A 19,797-nucleotide genomic window follows, 5' to 3' on the forward strand; every position below is an offset into this window, starting at 1 on the left:
GAATGTATTGAATGGGATGCTACCGACAGGTTTAGACGACAGTTTGGTTTCGTTTAGGGAGTTCCTCATCAGGAACGGAATCTAGACTGGGCACATGGAGAAGTCTTGACTGGTCCTAAGAATCTGAACTGGGCCACAGCCACGAGTCATTCATTTTGGGTGATGCAGTGGAAAAACAGGTATAATCACATTCTTGCTGAGCTTCCCATGGCTCCGCAGCAGCCCTTAGATACGTACATGTATTGGTACCGTTCAAAGTATGGCGATCACTTGAACTTGTCGGATCTTATGGTCCAAGAGGATGTTGAGGGTGACTAGGTCATGGATGATGAAAATGAAGAGCAGGAGCCACAGTCACCGCCGCCTCCACCTCCACCTCCACCTCCACTTCCACCTCCACTGCCAGAAGAACAACCTAACTCCACAAGCCAATATGTACCTCAGATACAGTTTCCTACGTCGTTCCCGATACATCAGCCACAGTTTGACTCAGGAGAGAGAGGTTCTTTTAGCCAGTTGCTTGGGTTCATGGCCTCAGATGCCGGCCAAGCACAATATAGCCATCATCTCGACTTCATGGCGGGTAGGTATTCGTTTGACGCAAGGTATCCATTTTATACCTACTCGGGTGCTTCTGGAGGGTTTGTATCTGTTGATTCTAGTAGGAGTGAGGGCGGTCGAGGCGTTCTTAATAGTCAAAACCTGAGCCATGTTTCAATGACTCTGATTGAAGAAAATGCTAATATATTTGAGCATGAGACTGATGAGTACTTAGTGGATGAGCCAGATGACGAGGGAGACGAGGAGGATGAGGAGGAGGAAGAAGATGAGGACATGGACCAGGATGAAGAATCCCGTAATGATGCAGGTACAATATTGCTTTACTTTTTCCGGTAATTGATGTTGTCATAGTATTGTGTGGTTTGTTGGGTAGGATTGATTAAATTAAATACTTGTTTGGTCAACTGATGATATTATGTTCATGTATGGTATGTTGGTTAAGGTTGATTATACTATATACTTGGTTGGTTTGATTGTTTTATATACAGGTGAGACCTGTACTCCAGATGAGACAGGCAAAGGCTACAATCTCAGGATTGATCCACCGCGTCGTAGCGCGAGTCGATACACTCCGTCTGTGTTCAAAAAGGCCGCGAAGAAATGCAAGAACATCGTGGACTTTGGAAAGTGGATAGCGAGGAAGTAGTTGTGGTGTAGTTAATTTTTTCTATCAGTTATCTTTCGTCATGTATACCTTAACGAGCTTTATGTATGACTAAAGTTTCCTAAGTACCAACTAAGTATTGTATGTTTCAGTTGAAGTTCATAAATTTCATTAACTATTATATGTATGATGACTTTGCATGTGACGCTTTACTTGGACATAGGTTACAATGATTCTATTATCATAAAGTACATTGACATAGGTTACGGTGATTGAATTATCATAAAGTACATTGACACATGTTACAATGATTCAAAGAATTATAAAGTACATTGACATAGGTAACAATGATTCGATTATCAGAAAGTACATTGACATAAGCTACATTGTTTCAAATATCATATAAATCTACTACACATTATGGTCAGTACCTGGACCACCTCCCTGACGGCATCTACTATGACTGTGACCCTCAGCCTCACATTGCCTACATCATCTCGGACGACGTAACATTCGTGTGTCCATCTCATTCAAGAAGCGTGTCATCATGGGCCGACATTTGGTAACGCGTCTCAGGTACAGTCGGTACGAATCGAAGACCATTGTAAGAAGGTCACGTAGTAGGATTCCCTAGTGGCCTAAACCTAGCCCGATAAACGCGTCTAATTTGGTACATCTTATAAACATCATGCACATACACCTGCTAATCTAGTCGTTGATTTGCACAACAGGCAAACACATGCGGGCAAGGAATCCGGTCCACCTGGAACTCAACACAGTCACATCTTTGACGACGGAGGTCAACAGCATACTCCACTCCACTTGGCATCTCACGCACTTCAAAGACCTCATTCTTCCTGTCGAAGAAGTTAACTTGAATTTTTCCTGATGCAAGTTGATTTGCATGAAGTTTGGCAGTCACATGCTCAGAAAAAACATGGCCAGCAGTAATCCAAGCCTCCGCCTCGGCTCTTTTCCGTGTGAACAACTCATTAAGTCTGTAGAATGTTGCTTTCACAAGTGCAGTGATGGGGAGATTGCGTGCACCCTTCAAGACTGAGTTGATGCATTCCACTAGATTAGTCGTCATGTGACCCCATCGGTAACCACCGTCGAATGCCAACGCATACTGTTCACAGGGAATACGGTTTAACCAATTAGTGTACGCCTCACCCCGCTCTCGTAAATGCTGGTAACACAATTCATACTTGCGAACCGTCCTCGAATATCCTGAACAATATCATATACCAAACAAAAGATAAGTTTCACGATGTTTAGATTGTTCGCATTTTCATTAGTAACAAACTTTGAAGTAATCAATGTTACCTATATTGACGACAAGCTTTTGCAGGTACGGTGCCTTGAATTTTCTCAGAAAGTTCGACTCAATATGCCTGATACAAAACATGTAGAAAGCTCTAGGAGGTGACCAAGCTCCGTGACTGCGTTCCACAGCTGCATTTATGGACTCATGTCAGTCCGATATAAGCCCCACACCATCCCGAGTCACAACATGTTGACGCAAGTTACTAAGAAAAAAGTGCCACGCATCAGAAGTCTCTCCCTCGACAATAGCAAATGCAATCGGGACGATATTATTGTTACCATCCTGCGAAACGGCCACTAACAAGCAACCCTTATACTTTCCGTACAAGTGAGTCTCGTCCACCTGGGCAATAGCTCCAAAAGACTCGATGCAATACCCAGATATCACTTACCAAGTCATCACCTTGATATGCATGTATAGTCTCAAAATGCACGACAGCTGATGGCTCCTTATGAGACATGGCCTCGAACCATATGGGCAATGCTTTGTAGGATGCTTCCCAACCTCCAAATATTTTCTCAACTGACTTTTGCTTAGCCAACCATGCTTTCCGATAACTGACGGTGTAGTTGAACTTCGACTGCACTTCTGCAATAACTGATTTTACCTTTAAAGAGGGGTCAGCCTCAACCAACGACTTTATGGCTTCTGTAATTGTATTTGAATCCAGCTTCGAATGATCCTGAGAAATGATTGCTTTGGTACAAGTGTGACTGCCGTTGTACCTCCTAATAACCCAACAGTACTTTCTGCTGATCATGCTAACTCTGATAAGCTAATCACACCCTGACCTGTACTGTGTACACTTCGCATAAAATGTTAACGGCTCCGACTCATACACCCGGTAGTCTACAGATCTTCAGAGGGTATACTCCTTCATCGCCTTAGTAACAGCTTCCCTGGAACTGAATTCCATCCCCATGGTAAATTCACCATCTGCGACAAAAGGAACTTCTGCCAAGACAGCAGCCATACCATAAGTATTTAATACAAGATTGTTTAAAGACCAAAATTAAAGGTTAATCAGTACTCACAACATCAATAATGATATAAATAAGCTTTACATTACGTTATTATATCAATTTCAATTAAATAAAAATACAAACACATTAATACATACTGTTAATTAATACAAATTAACTAAATATTTCGGTAAAAATAAATACTAATCTTTCAAATAACTTCATAAATCCTATAATAAACACTCATCAATAAAACCTAATTAACTAAATATCTAAATAAATACAAATTAACTAAATAACTAAAAATAAATAGTAATCACCTAAATAACTAAAAATACATACTTTAAGAAATACTAGTTAATAAACCCTAATTAGCTAAAAACTAAATAAATACAAATTAACTAAATAACTACAAATAAATACTAATCGCCTAAATATTTTCATAAATATTATAATAAATACTCATTAATAACCCTAATTAACTAAGTAACTAAATAAATACAAATTAACTAAATAACTAAAAATAAATACCAATCGCCTAAATAACTTCATATATACTCTAATAAATACTTATTAATAAATCTATTTTAACTAAATAACTAAATAAATATTGGACCCTAAATACTAATTGGTACACGAAATCGTGATTGTTCGTTCCAACACTTCTTCACAACTCCGCGTAACTAACCAGCAAGTGCACTGGGTCGTCCAAGTAATAAACCTTACGCGAGTAAGGGTCGATCCCACGGAGATTGTCGGCTTGAAGCAAGCTATGGTCACCCTTGTAAATCTCAGTCAGGCGGATTCAATTGGTTGAGGTTTTGATAATTAAAATATAAATAAAACAGAAAATAAGATAGAAATACTTATGTAAATCATTGGTGGAAATTTCAGATAAGCGTCTGGAGATACTTTGTTGCTTCTGAACTTCTGCTTTCCTACTGCCTTCTTCCAACCATGCGTTACCTCCTTCCATGGCAAGCTGTAAGATCCTCTCGGATGAAAACAAATCCATATGCGCTGTCACCGCACGGCTAATCATCTGTCGGTTCTCGCTAGCGTCGGGATAGGACCATTGTCCTTTTGCACACTGTCACTGCGCCCAACATTTGCATGTTTGAAGCTCGTCACAGTCATCCCTTCCCAGATCCTACTCGGAATACCACAGACAAGGTTTAGACTTTCCGGATCTCAGGAATGCTGCCAATGGTTCTAGCCCATACTACGAAGATACTAATCTCACGGACTCGGTCTCTGTATTAGATATCCAAGAGAGTATACTCCAGCTGTCGTCCAATGACTACGTTGAACATCATGTAGATCGCTTTGTGGTTGTCAGGCACGCGACCTTGGCTAAGCGAGTAACGAAGATTGGGTGATTGTCACGGGTCACCCCTTCATTTTGACTTAACTGAATTAAGAACAAGAGTATATCTTGGAGAAGAAGTAGGCGTGAATTGAAGGAAAAACAGTAGTAATTGCATTAATTCATGAAGACAGTAGAGCTCCACACCTTAATCTATGAGGTGTAGAAACTCCACCGTAGAAAACACATAAGTGAAAAAGGTCTAGGCATGGCCGTGAGGCCAGCCTCCAAACATAAAATATGGCAAAAAGCTAATAAGCTAGATGGTCAAAAAGACTCTTAAATAAATCACTAAAAGTAGTTTTTATACTAAACTAGTAATCTAGGTTTAAGAAAATGAGTAACTAAGTGTAGATAGTGCAGAAATCCACTTCCGGGGCCCACTTGATTTGTGTTTGGGCTGAGCATTGAAGCTTTTTCGTGCATAGGCTGTTCTTGGAGTTAAAGGCCAGCTTTGGTGCCAGTTTGGACGTTTAACTCCAATTCTGGTGCCAGTTTGGGCGTTTTACGCCAAGATATTTTAGGCTGACTTTGAACACCAGTTTGGGCTATCAAATCTCAAGCAAAGTATGAAGTATTATATATTGATGGAAAGCCCAGGATGTCTACTTTCCAACACAGTTGAGAGCGTGCCAATTGGGCTTCTGTAGCTCCAGAAAATCTATTTCGAGTGCAGGGAGGTCAGAATCCAACAGCATCTGCAGTCCTTTTTCAGCCTCTGAATCATATTTTTGCTCAGGTCCCTCAATTTCAGCTAGAAAATACCTGAAATCATAGAAAAACACACAAACTCATAGTAAAATTCAGAAATATAATTTTTAAATAAAAACTAATAAAAATATAATAAAAATGAGCTAAATCATACTAAAAACTATGTAAAAATAATGCCAAAAAGGGTATAAATTATCCGCTCATCACAACACCAAACTTAAATTATTGCTTATCCCCAAGAAACTAAAAATAAAATAGGATAAAAAGGAGAGAATATACAATAAATTCCAAACTTATCAATGAAGATTAGCTTCAATTAGATGAGCGGGACTTGTAGCCTTTTTGTTTCCGAACAGTTTTGGCATCTCACTTTATCCTTTGAAGTTCAGAATGATTGGCATCTATAGGAACTCAGAATTTAGATAGTGTTATTGATTCTCCTAGATTAGTATGTTGATTCTTGAATACAGCTACTTTATGAGTCTTGGCCTTGACCCTAAGCATTTTGTTTTCCAGTATTACTACCGGATACATAAATGCCACAGACACATAACTGGGTGAACCTTTTCAGATTGTGACTCAGCTTTGCTAGAGTCCCCAGTTAGAGGTGCCCAGAGCTCTTAAGCACACTCTTTTTGCTTTGGACCACAACTTTAACCGCTCAGTCTCAAGCTTTTCACTTGACACCTTCACGCCACAAGCACATGGTTAGGGACAGCTTGGTTTAGCCGCTTAGGCCAGGATTTTATTCCTGTGGGCCCTCCTATCCATTAATGCTCAAAGCCTTGGATCCTTTTTACCCTTGCCTTTTGGTTTAAAGGGCTATTGGCTTTTTCTGCTTGCTTTTCTTTTTTTCTTTCTCTTTTTTTTTCCGCATATTTTTTTTCACAAGCTTTTCACTGCTTTTTCTTGCTTCAAGAATCAATTTTATGATTTTTCATATTATCAATAACATTTCTCCTTTTTCATTATTCTTTCAAGAGCCAATAATTTTAACATTCATAAACAACAAATTCAAAAATATACACTGTTCAAGCATTCATTCAGAAAACAAAAGGTGTTGCCACCACATCAAAATAATTAAACTAATTTCAAGATAGAATTCGAAATCATGTACTTCTTGTTCTTTTGCAATTAAAATATTTTTTATTTAAGAAAGGTGAAGGATTCATAGGACATTCATAGCTTTAAGACATAGACACTAGACACTAATGATCATATAATAAAGACACAAACATAAAGCATATAATTTTCGAAAAACAGAAAAAAATAAGAACAAGGAAATTAAAGAACAGGTCCACCTTAGTGATGGCGGCTAGTTCTTCCTCTAGAAGATCTTATGGAGTGCTTGAGCTCCTCTATGTCTCTTCCTTGCCTTTGTTGCTCCTCCCTCATGGCTCTTTGGTCTTCTCTAATTTCATGGAGGAGGATGGAATGCTCTTGGTGCTCCATCCTTAGTTGTCCCATGTTGGAACTCAATTCTCCTAAGGAGGTGTTGATTTGCACCCAATAGTTTTGTGGAAGAAAATGCATCCCTTTTGGCATCTCAGGAATTTCATGATGAGGAACTTCCTCATGCTCTTGTTGAGGTCCATGAGTGGGCTCTCTTGTTTGCTCCATCTTCTTCTTAGTGATGGGCTTGTCCTCTTCAATGAGGATATCTCCCTCTATGGCAATTCCGACTGAATTGCATAGGTGACAAATGAGATGAGGGAAGGCTAACCTTGCCAAAGTGGAAGACTTGTTCGCCACCTTGTAGAGTTCTAGGGATATGATCTCATGAACTTCTACTTCCTCTCTATTCATGATACTATGGATCATGATAGCCCGATCTACAGTAACTTTAGATCGGTTGCTAGTAGGAATGATAGAGCATTGGATGAACTCCAACCATCCCCTAGCCACGGGTTTGAGGTCAAGCCTTTTTAGTTGAACCGGCTTGCCTCTTGAATCTCTCTTCCATTGAGCTTCTTCCACACAAATGTCCCTAAGGACTTGGTCCAACCTTTGATCAAAGTTGACCCTTCTAGTGAAAAGGTGAGGGTCTCCTTGCATCATTGGCAAGTTGAATGCTAACCTCACATTTTCCGGACTAAAATCCAAGTATTTCCCCCGAACCATTGTGAGCCAATTCTTTGGGTTCGGGTTCACACTTTGGTCATGGTTCTTAGTGATCCATGTATTGGCATAGAACTCTTGAACCATTAAGATCCCAACTTGTTGAATGGGGTTGGTGAGAATTTCCCAACCTCTTATTCGAATCTCATGTCGGATCTCCGGATATTCACTCTTTTTGAGCTTGAAGGGGACCTCAGGGATCACCTTTTTCTTGGCCACAACTTCATAGAAGTGGTCTTGATGGACCTTTGAGATGAATCTCTCCATCTCCCATGACTCGAAGGTGGAAGCAATTGCCTTCCCTTTCCTCTTTCTAGAAGTTTCTCTGGCCTTAGGTGCCATTAGTGGTTATGGAAAACAAAAAGCTTTAGCTTTTCCCACACCAAACTTAGAATGGTTGCTCGTCCTCGAGCAAAAAAAGAAAGAAAGGGGTAGAAGAAGAAGAAATGGAGGAGATGAAGGTGAGGAGTGGGTTCGGCCAAGGGGGTAGTAGTGTGTATGTTGTGTGAAGATGAAGGTGGTAAGGAGGGGTATTTATAGGGTAAGGGAGAGAGGGTAGCCGTGTATGAGGGGTTGGGTTTGAGAGGGAAATGGTTTGAATTTGAATGGTGAGGTAGGTGGGGTTTAATAATGGATGGATGTGAATGGTGAGGAGGTTGTGGGGAAGAGGTTTTGATGGGATTGGTCAAGGGTGTTTGGGGAAGAGTGTTATGGAAAGGTGTGAAGAAGAGAGAAGAAGAAGTAGGATAGGTGGGGATCCTGTGGGGTCCACAAATCCTGAGGTGTCAAGGAATTTGAGTCCCTGCACCATTCTGGTGTTCAAACACCCATTTTGTGCCAATTCTGGCATTTAACGCCAGCTCTGCTACCTTTCCTGGTGTTAAACGCCAGTCTGCTGCCCATTTCTGGCGTTAAATGCCAGCCAGATGCCCATTTCTGGCGTTTAACGCCAGCCAGATGCCAGTCAGCCCTTTATGGCGTTAAACCCCCAGAGTGCTGTCCATTCTAGCGTTTAACGCCTAGAATGCTGCCAGGTTGGGCGTTAAACGCCCATTCTGCTATCCTTACTGGCGTTTAAACGCCAGTAAGTCTGTCTTCCAGGGTGTGCTATTTTTAATGCTGTTTTTCATTCTGTTTTTGATTTTTTGTTGTTTTTGTGACTTCACATGATCATCAACCTAAAGAAAACATAAAATAGCAATGGAAAATAAATAAATATAAATAAATAACATTGGGTTACCTCCCAACAAGTGCTTCTTTAATGTCAATAGCTTGACAGTGAAGCTCTTAGAGAGCTTTCACAGAGATTCAGAGCTTGATGTTGGCCTCCCAACACCAAACTTAAAAGTTGAGTGTGGGGGCTCTGTTTGACTCTGTATTGAGAGAAGCTTTTCATGCTTCCTCTCCATGGTTACAGAAGAAGATCCTTGAGCCTTAAACACAAGGTAGTCCTCATTCAATTGAAGGACTAGCTCTCTGATGAGCGGATAATTTATACGCTTTTTGGCATTATTTTTAGTATGTTTTTAGTATATTTTAGTTAGTTTTTATTATATTTTTATTAGTTTTTAAATAAAAATTATATTTCTGGACTTTACTATGAGTTTGTGTATTTTTCTGTGATTTCAGGTATTTTCTGGCTGAAATTGAGGGACCTGAGCAAAAATCTGATTCAGAGGCTGAAAAAGGACTGCAGATGCTGTTGGATTCTGACCTCCCTGCACTCGAAGTAAATTTTCTGGAGCTACAGAAGCCCAATTGGCACTCTCTCAATTGCGTTGGAAAGTAGACATCCTGGGCTTTCCAGAAATATATAATAGTCCATACTTTGCTTAAGATTTGATGGCCTAAACCGGCGTTCCAAGTCAGCATAGAAATTCTGGCGTCAAAATGCCAAAACTGGCATAAAAGATGGAGTTAAACGCCCAAACTGGCACAAAAGCTGGCGTTTAACTCCAAGAAAAGTCTCTACACATGGAAGCTTCAATGCTCAGCCCAAGCACACACCAAGTGGGCCCGGAAGAAGATTTCTGCATTAATTACTTATTTCTGTAACCCTAGGCTACTAGTTTTCTATAAATAGAACCTTTTGCTATTGTATTTTCAGACTTTTCATAGACGCTTTCATATATACCTTTTGATCTTTATGTTCACGTTCGAGGGCTGGCCATTCGGCCATGCCTGGACCTTTTGTTCTTATGTATTTTCAACGGTGGAGTTTCTACACACCATAGATTAAGGTGTGGAGCTCTGCTCTTCTTCATAAATTAATACAATTACTATTGTTCTTCTATTCAATTCACGCCTACTTCTTCTCTAAGATATTCATTTGTTCTTCAACTTGATGAATGTGATGATCCGTGACACTCATCATCATTCTCACCTATGAACATGTGCCTGACAACCACCTCTGTTCTACTAGCACTGGCTTGAATGCGTATCTCTTGGGTTTCTAATCTAAGATTGGAACCTTCGTGGTATAAGCTAGAATTATTGGCGGTCATTCTTAAGATCCAGAAAGTCTAAACCTTGTCTGTGGTATTCCGAGTAGGATCTGGGAAGGGATGACTGTGACGAGCTTCAAACTCGCGATTGTTGGGCGTGTGACAGACGCAAAAGGATCAATGGATCCTATTCCAACATGATCGAGAACCGACAGATGATTAGCCGTGCGGTGACAGCGCATTTGGAACATTTTCACTGAGAGGACGGGAAGTAGCCATTGACAACGGTGATGCCCAACATAAAGCTTGCCATGGAAGGGAGTATGAATGATTGGATGAAGGCAATATGAAAGCAGAGGTTCAAGAGGAACAAAGCATCTTCATACGCTTATCTAAAATTCCTACCAATGAATTACATAAGTATCTCTATCTCTATCTCTATCTTTATTTTATGTTTATCTTTTAATTATCAATTCTCCATAACCATTTGAATCTGCCTAATTGAGATTTACAAGATGACCATAGCTTGCTTCAAGCCGACAATCTCCGTGGGATCGACCCTTACTCACGTAAGGTATTACTTGGACGACCCAGTGCACTTGCTGGTTAGTTGTGCGGAATTGTGACAAAGTGTGATTCACGTTTGAGAGCTCCAAGTCTTTGGCGCCATTATTGATGATCACAATTTCGTGCACCACTCTCCTCTGTCCACATCAATCACAGCTCTTACTGTGGCTAGGAAGGGTCTTCCTAGGATTATGGATTCATCCTCTTCCTTTCCAGTGTCTAGGATTATGAAATCAGCAGGGATGTACAGGTCTTCAACCTTCACTAAGACATCCTCTACAAGTCCATAAGCCTGTTTCCTTGAATTGTCTGCCATCTCTAGTGAGATTCTTGCAACTTGTACCTCAAAGATCCCTAGTTTTTCCATTACAGAGAGGGGCATGAGGTTTATCCCTGACCCCAGGTCACACAGAGCCTTCTCAAAGGTTATGGTGCCTATGGTACAAGGTATTAAGAATTTTCCAGGATCCTGTTTCTTCTGAGGTAATTTTAGTTGAACCAGATCATTTAGTTCATTGATGAGAAATGGGGGTTCATCCTCCCAAGTCTCATTACCAAATAACTTGGCATTCAACTTCATGATTGCTCCTAGATATTGAGCAATTTGCTCTTCAATAATATCTTCATCCTCTTCAGAGGAAGAATACTCATCAGAGCTCATAAATGGCAACAGTAAGTTCAGTGGAATCTCTATGGTCTCTATATGATCCTCAGATTCATTTGGTTCCTCATTAGGGAACTCCTTGGAGGCCAGTGGATGTCCATTGAGGTCTTCCTCACTGGAAATCACTGCCTTTCCCTCCTCTACAAGTTCGGCCATGTTGGACGTGTTATTGGCCTTGCACTCTCTTTTTGGATTCTCTTCTGTATTGCTTGGGAGAGTACTGGGAGGGACTTCAGTAACTCTTTTACTCAGTTGACCCACTTGTGCCTCCAAATTTCTAATGGAAGACCTTGTTTCAGTCATGAAACTGTGAGTGGTCTTACTTAGATCAGAGATTATGTTTGCTTAGTCAGAGAGGCTCTGCTTAGAATTCTCTGTCTGTTGCTCAGAAGATGATGGAAAAGGCTTGCTATTGCCAAACCTATTTCTCCCACCATTATTATTGTTGAAGCATTGATTAGGCTTCTGCTGATCCTTCCATGAGAGATTAGGATGATTCCTCCATGAAGAATATAGGTGTTTCTATAGGATTCTCCCATGTAATTCACCTCTTCCATTGCAGGATTCTCAGGGTCATAAGCTTCTTCTTCAGAGGAAGATTCTTTAGCACTGCCGGATGCAGCTTGCATTCCAGTCAGACTCTGAGAAATCATATTGACTTGCTGAGTCAATATTTTATTCTGAGCCAATATGGCATTCAGAGTATCAATCTCAAGAACTCCTTTCTTCTAAGTTGTCCTATTATTCACAGGATTTCTTTCAGAAGTGTACATGAATTGGTTGTTTGCAACCATTTCAATGAGATCCTCCAGCAGAGTGTTCCAATGACATCTTGGACAATTCAGACAGACCATCATAGAATATACATATGATGCTCCATTCTGAAAACATGTCAGAAGGACACCTTCTGATCAATTGCTTGTATCTTTCCCAAGCTTTATAGAGGGATTCACCTTCCTTCTGTCTGAAGGTTTGGACTTCTACTCTAAGCTTGCTCAACTTTTGAGGTGGAAAGAATTTGGCAAAGAAAGCATTGACCAACTTTTTCCAAGAGTTCAGGCTATCTTTAGGTTGTGAGTCCAACCATGTCCTAGCTTTGTCTCTTACAGGAAAGGGGAAAAGCATAAGTCTGTAGACCTCAGGATTAACCCCATTGGTCTTAACAGTGTCACAGATTTGTAAGAATTCAGCTAAGAACTGATTAGGATATTCCAATGGAAGTCCATGAAACTTGCAATTCTGCTACATTAGAGAAACTAATTGAGGCTTAAGCTCAAAGTTGTTTGCTCCAATTGCAGGAATTGAGATGCTCCTTCCACAGAAGTCAGAAGAGGGTGCAATAAAGTCACCAAGCATCTTCCTTGCATCTCCACCATTGTTATTGGGTTCGGTCATCTCCTTTTCTTTTTCGAAAAATTCTGTCAGGTCCTCTCCAGAGTGTTGTGCCTTAGCTTCTCTTAGCTTCCTCTTTAGAGTCCTTTCAGGTTCCGGATCAGCTTCAACAAGAATATTCTTATCCTTGCTCCTGCTCATATGAAAAAGAAGAGAACAGAAAAGAATAGGAATCCTCTATGTCACAGTATAGAGATTCCTTTATGTGAGTAGAAGAATAGAAGAGTAGAATGACTAAGAGAGAAGATGAAGAATTCGAACACAGAAAGGGAGAGAGGGTTCGAATTATAAGAAGAAGAGAAATGTTAGTAAATAAATAAATAAATAAAAAGAGATTAGAGAGAGAAGAGTATTCGAATTTTAATTACAAAAAAAAGAAAAATATTTTTGTTTTTATTTTAATTATTGGTTAGTATTCGAAAATTAAGAAAAGAAATAAAATAAAATTTGAAAATTAAATAAATTAATTAAAAAGATTTTTGAAAAAGTGGTTAGTAATTTTCGAAAATTGGAGAGAGAAAAGTAGTTAGGTGGTTTTGAAAAAGATATGATTGAAATAGAAAACTTTTAAAATCAAACAAAAAGTCAAGTAGTTAAAAGATTTGAAAATCAATTTTGAAAAGATAATAAGTTAGAAAAAGATTTTGAAATTGATTTTGAAAAATATATGATTGAAATTTATTTTGAAAAAGATTTGAAAAGGAAATTAAAAAGACTTGATTTTTGAAATTAAAGTTGATTACTTGACTAACAAGAAACTACAAGATATGATTCTAGAATTTAAAGATTGATCATTTCTTAATATGCAAGTAACAACTTGAAATCTTTTGAATCTATACATTAATTGTTAGCAATAAATTTCGAAAATATGAAATAAAAATAAGAAAAATATTTTGAAAATTAATTTTAAAATTTTCAAAAAACATGAAAGAAAATTGAAAAAGATTTGATTTTGAAAAATATGTGAAAAGATAGAATTTTTAAATTGAAATTTTGACTTGACTAATAAGAAACAATCAAATTTTAAAACTTTTTGACTCAATCAATTCAAAATTTCGAAATTTATGAGTGAAATTAGGGAAAGATATTTTTTTTTTATTTTTGAATTTTTAATAAGGAGAGAGAAAAATATAAAAATGACACAAAATATAAAAATTTAAGATCAAAACAAAATGTATGCAAGAACACTTTGGATGTCAGGATGAACACCAAGAATACTTTGAAGATCATGATGAACATCAAGAATTTATTTTTGAAAAAAATTTTTAAGAAAAGAAACACATGCAAGACACCAAACTTAAAAATTTGACACTAGACTTAAACAAGAAACACAAAATTTTTTGGTTTTTATGGTTTTATTAATTTTTTTGTATTTTTCGAAAATTATTTGGAAAAAGAGAAAATAAATAAATTCAAAATTTTTAATAGGAATTTCAGGAATCATGCAATGTTAGTCTAAAGTTTCGGTCCAAAAATGTAGACATGGCTAAATAGCCAGCCAAGCTTTATATGAAAGCTTCGGTCCAAAAGATTAGACATGGTCAAATGGCCAGCCAAGTTTCAGCAGAGCATTACATACAACAACCAAATTGATAGGAATAAAAAAGCTTCTGCAATAATAAGTGGAAGCCTCGGTCCAAAAGAATTTAGACATGGCTTGATAGCCAGCCAGGCTTCAACAGATCATGATGAAACTCTAGAATTCATTCTTAAAAATTCTGAAGAACAAATATATTTTTTGAATTTTTTTTTGAATTTTTTGAAAACATTAAATTTTTTGTATTTTTTTTCGAAAATAAAAATAAAAAGCTTAAACATGAAATAAAATTACCTAATCTGAGCAACAAGATGAACCGTTAGTTGTCCAAACTCGAACAATCCCCGGCAACGGCGCCAAAAACTTGGTACACGAAATCGTGATTGTTCGTTCCCCGATAACGGCGCCAAAAACTTGGTGCGCAAGAACGTAATTCCAACACTTCTTTATAACTCCGCATAACTAACCAGCAAGTGCACTGGGTCGTCCAAGTAATAAACCTTACGCGAGTAAGGGTCGATCCCACGGAGATTGTCGGCTTGAAGCAAGCTATGGTCATCCTTGTAAATCTCAGTCAAGCGGATTCAATTGGTTATGAGGTTTGATAATTAAAATATAAATAAAACAGAAAATAAGATAGAAATACTTATGTGATTCATTGGTGGGAATTTCAGATAAGCATCTGGAGATTCTTTGTTGCTTCTGAACTTCTGCTTTCCTACCGCCTTCTTCCAACCATGCGTTACCTCCTTCCATGGCAAGCTGTAAGATCTTCTCGGATGAAAACAAATCCATATGCGCTGTTACCGCACGACTAATCATCTGTCGGTTTCCGCTAGCATCGGAATAGGACCATTGTCCTTTTGCACACTGTCACTGCGCCCAACATTCGCAAGTTTGAAGCTCGTCACAGTCATCCCTTTCCAGATCCTACTCGGAATACCACAGACAAGGTTTAGACTTTCCGGATCTCAGGAATGCTGCCAATGGTTCTAGCCTATACCACAAAGATACTAATCTCACGGACTCAGTCTGTGTATTAGATATCCAAGAGAGTATACTCCAGCTGTCGTCCAATGACTACGTTGAACATCATGTAGATCGCTTTGTGGTTGTCAGGCACACGACCTTGGCTAAGCGAGTAACGAAGATTGGGTGATTGTCACGGGTCACCCCTTCATTCTGACTTAACTGAATTAAGAACAAGAGTATACTTTGGAGAAGAAGTAGGCGTTAATTGAAGGAAAAACAGTAGTAATTGCATTAATTCATGAAGAACAGTAGAGCTCCACACTTTAATCTATGGGGTGTAGAAACTCCACCGTAGAAAATACATAAGTGAAAAAGGTCTAGGCATGACCGTGAGGCCAGCCTCCAAACATAAAATATGGCAAAAAGCTAATAAGCTAGATGGTCAAAAAGACTCTTAAATAAATCACTAAAAGTAGTTTTTATACTAAACTAGTAATCTAGGTTTACAGAAAATGAGTAACTAAGTGCAGATAGTGCAGAAATCCACTTTCGGGACCTACTTGGTTTGTGCTTGGACTGAGAATTGAAGCTTTTTCATGCATAGGCTGTTCCTGGAGTTAAACGCCAGCTTTGGTGCCAGTTTGGGCGTTTAACTCCAATTCTGGTGCCAGTTTGGGCGTTTTACGCCAAGATGTTTTAGGCTGACTTTGAATGCCAGTTTGGGCCATCAAATCTCAGGTAAAGTATGGACTGCTATATATTTATGGAAAGCTCAGGATGTCTACTTTCCAACGCAATTGAGAGCACATCAATTGGACTTTTGTAGCTATAGAAAATCTATTTCGAGTGTAGGGAGGTCAAAATCCAACAGCAACTGCAGTCCTTTTTCAGCCTCTGAATCAGATTTTTGTTCAGGTCCCTCAATTTCAGCCAGAAAATACCTGAAATCACAGAAAAATACATAAACTTATAGTAAAGTCCAGAAATATGATTTTTAAATAAAAAGTAATAAAAATATAATAAAAATAGCTAAATCATACTAAAAACTATGTAAAAATAATGCCAAAAAGGGTATAAATTATCCGCTCATCACTAATTAACTCAACTTATTTTTATCTTAAACTTGACTAAATAAAGTCTTTTACAAATGCTGAACGAGTACCTGCACTCATATAGTCCGGAAACTCCAGAGCATGCATGGCTTCCAAATCCAAAACTCGCATGAAAGATGGCTCCTCAAACGGCTCTTCGTTCGCGAGTGCATTTGCAATGTCTGTCACATTCGGAGCCACAGTGCCATCACCTTGATCTTCATCTCCGTCTGGACCAATAACTTCGTAATTGCTTTCGAACTCTTCCTCACTGTCACTATTGTAGTCTTCCCGTAAAATATTTCGGATGGCCTCAGATTGTTCGAATTCAATGTACAACTCGATGAACAAGATTTGAGCACGACTTTCAATATACATTGAAAACATCTCTTGCATGCTCGCTTCGTCCGTTATATATTTGGTCTGAAATTGAACGAATCCACCAAATATTGGTACAGGATATCTGTATAAAATACATGATATTTTTCTTGACGTCTCCGAATCTATCTTCTCACAAATCACACCTTTAAGCTCTTCAAATGAAATTGTGAAGAGAATAACTACATCTAACGGATTTTCACAAACAAATTTTACTCTTTCAGACGTCTGCAACAAGATCTGACCAAAATAATACACTTTCAAAAGGACTCTATCATCCATTCTTCTCACTCACTTAAATAAAAATAGATACTTCACTATTAACTTTTTTTTCCAGGCCAACCAACTCGACACCAGACCATGAAGAAGAAGAAGAGAACTCAAAGAAGATGAAGAATGTTAGATCGGGTCGGCTGATTCACATTAACCTTTGCAATGTATATATATATACACACACAACTCGGACCAAGCGACTTGTTTAACCTAATTCAAAAAATACATATAATATTGAAAACGGACCATCCGATTTCATTTAGGAAAAATTACAAAAAATTTTACTCGTCCACAACTCGGACACAGCGAGTTGCTCAACCTAATTCATAAATTTCATTAATAATGAAAACAGACCATCCAATTTCTTTTAGGGAAAATAAAAAAGAATTTTTTATCATGGACAAGTCGCAGGGTCCGATATCCTTAATGTCATTTTTAGATCTCCTCCCCATGCAAATTGGACCCTCCGATTTGATCACAGAAATTTTAAAAAAAAGAAATCGCATGGTCCGATTTCTTATCACCAACTCTCTGCAAAAAATCTATCCCACATATTGGTCTAGCTCCTCTATTACCCATAACCTGGCACAATACACCCAGGTTTTCCATAACAAAAAAAAATCAGCTATAAGAAAACTTAGGTGTCATTAGTTATATATATATAAAGAAAACATATGTCATGCTTGATATATATATATATATATATATATATATATATATATATATATATATATATATATATATATATATATATATATATATATATGTGTATGGCAAGCCAAGCTTTTCCTTATCACTATTTTCTTAATGATATTCGGCAAAGGAAAATAATAATAATAATAATAATAATAATAATAATAATAATAATAATAATAATAATAATAATAATAATAATAATAATAATAATAATAATAATAATAATAATTTTTTTATTTTTTTCGAAATATTTCATTATAATAAAAATTATTTAAAAATTTTAATAATTTTTAAACTCAAAGTATCATAAAATTTAATTTAATTATTTTTAGAAAAATAATTTCCTTTAAATAAAATAATAAATCATGAATAACTCATTATTTAATTTTCAAAAATTCGGATTGTTATATCCTACCCATCTTATAAAAATTTTTGCCCTCGAAAATTGTTACATTGAAACAAGTTCGAACTCAAACCAAAGAAAATAGGGTCTTCAAAGAGAGGTACAGGAAATGTCAAAGATAATGTTCAAAAGAAGTCAGGTAGGCAATTAGATTTACAGACAAACAGAGGTACATGAGAACAATAAGGTTTGGTCAGAAAAGAATCAAATCACATTCTGAGAAAATCCAAGGCAGAGAATTCCAATGAAGATAATGAAGGAAGAGATGGCATGAGTTCGTGTAGCATGGATAAAGATTATACTTCAGAACCAGGCTAACTTCGTAATCTCTAATGTTCCCAAACCCCGTAATTCATAATCCATTAGTTCTTTCCATATACACAAATCATTAGTATTAACTTGGCCAGACCTAATACTATGAGGAATGCAATGGTCGACTAACAGCATTAATCAATAGACAATCATGCATGTGAAACTCAAACTCTTGTTATTATGACAAGTCCTATCGTATGACAGACACTCAGAGTATGAAGTGAACCATAGTCAGTCCATTCCCAAGGCTCTATCAGGAACGAACTGCTTTGATACCATAATGTAACACCCTAACTTTTATAAAATACCCATTTTTACTCCGGTACTTTATTTCCCAAAATACCCGGAAACTTATATAATTACAAATTGTACCTCAATTTTTTATATACAAATACAATGTTACACTTCAAAAATAAAGTTTAAATACTAATCTTCCTCTTATACTAAAACCGAAACCCTTAGCCCTTTCCTTTCAAAATATTACTTGTATCTTAATCTGTTTTCAAGGTTTTTGGTTACCAATTTTTCTCAACTTTTAATTTAATCTTTCAACCACCAAATCTCATCAATTTTCTCAAAATACAACATCACAACAGTTCCAAAACCATTAAAACAACCACAGTTGAGCTGTTCCTTAGAGCCGAACCAACAAAATACCAAGCAACAATAATAATTCAACATAAACTTAATCAAATTCGAACAATAGTCAATCAAACCAATATTTACTTCTCAAATTCATATTTAATTATTATAAAATTACCAAAGCTTACCTCCGTACGAAATCAAAACAACGGAAGCTCCGAAAAAGTTTTCTGACCGAGCTGCTGAAGAGAAAAACACCAGAAATTATCTATGCCTCCTAGAACTCCAATTAGCCAAACTCAAGGGGAAGGGGAGCTACGTCATTGTCAACTTTCACCGAGCAAAAGTGACGCCAACACGTAGAGGAGGAAGATACAATCACTTTTATCGGATTAGATTTTTTATTGGAGTTACGAATTGCAAAAAATCAAAGCCAGAAGTTTGAAGGTTCCACGGTTTCTCTCCCTCACCTACGATCTTTCCTTCTTTATTTTCTTTCCTTATGGCTTTGTTAATGAGACAAGATGAGATGTCGATGATGATGATTAATGAATATGAAAACTTAGGTGTCATTAGTTATATATATAAAGAAAAGATATGTCATGCTTTATATATATATATATATATATATATTCGAGTGTGATGTGACTCTCGAGAGTCACATCACACTCGAAACGGTTAAGCGTAGAAGAAATAGATAACAACGTATAGAAAAGATAATGTATATATATATGGAGTTCCAAAAAGATACATGTAGCAAGCTCCAGACTCGACCTGCAAAGCAGAGGCTGGCCAGAGTATACGTATATATATACAACCCAAAATATATCCAAAATA

General features: G+C 37.5%; 2 protein-coding genes across 2 annotated transcripts; both read right to left on the bottom strand.

Moving 5' to 3' along the window:
* Positions 1-1,868: 1,868 nt before the first annotated feature.
* LOC107615736 (uncharacterized) lies at positions 1,869-3,252 on the bottom strand. Its single transcript, XM_016317774.1, has 4 exons — positions 2,884-3,252; positions 2,771-2,834; positions 2,492-2,620; positions 1,869-2,395 (listed from the first exon to the last, which is right to left on the bottom strand). Exons 1-4 carry the CDS (start codon positions 3,250-3,252, stop codon positions 1,869-1,871), a joined length of 1,089 nt encoding a protein of 362 aa, XP_016173260.1.
* Positions 3,253-3,351: 99 nt separating this feature from the next.
* Positions 3,352-16,976, bottom strand: LOC148546029 (uncharacterized). The gene is made up of 2 exons (XM_088499120.1): positions 16,388-16,976; positions 3,352-3,446 (listed from the first exon to the last, which is right to left on the bottom strand). Exons 1-2 carry the CDS (start codon positions 16,974-16,976, stop codon positions 3,352-3,354), a joined length of 684 nt encoding a protein of 227 aa, XP_088355246.1.
* Positions 16,977-19,797: the final 2,821 nt, after the last annotated feature.

Source organism: Arachis ipaensis, chromosome B9, assembly GCF_059453495.1.
Source record: "Arachis ipaensis isolate K30076 ecotype BB chromosome B9, ASM5945349v1, whole genome shotgun sequence".
Classification (NCBI taxonomy): domain Eukaryota; kingdom Viridiplantae; phylum Streptophyta; class Magnoliopsida; order Fabales; family Fabaceae; genus Arachis; species Arachis ipaensis.

Excerpts from the sequence above, each read along its gene's own strand:
- LOC107615736 (XM_016317774.1), bottom strand. The coding sequence starts at position 3,252 with ATGATCAGCAGAAAGTACTGTTGGGTTATTAGGAGGTACAACGGCAGT. Across the intron at positions 2,621-2,770 it reads AGTGGCCGTTTCGCAGGATG|CTGTGGAACGCAGTCACGGA; the intron begins GTAACAATAATA and ends CCATAAATGCAG. Across the intron at positions 2,396-2,491 it reads AAAGCTTGTCGTCAATATAG|GATATTCGAGGACGGTTCGC; the intron begins GTAACATTGATT and ends GATATTGTTCAG.
- LOC148546029 (XM_088499120.1), bottom strand. The coding sequence starts at position 16,976 with ATGGATGATAGAGTCCTTTTGAAAGTGTATTATTTTGGTCAGATCTTG. Across the intron at positions 3,447-16,387 it reads TCCGGACTATATGAGTGCAG|AAGTTCCTTTTGTCGCAGAT; the intron begins GTACTCGTTCAG and ends CTGTCTTGGCAG.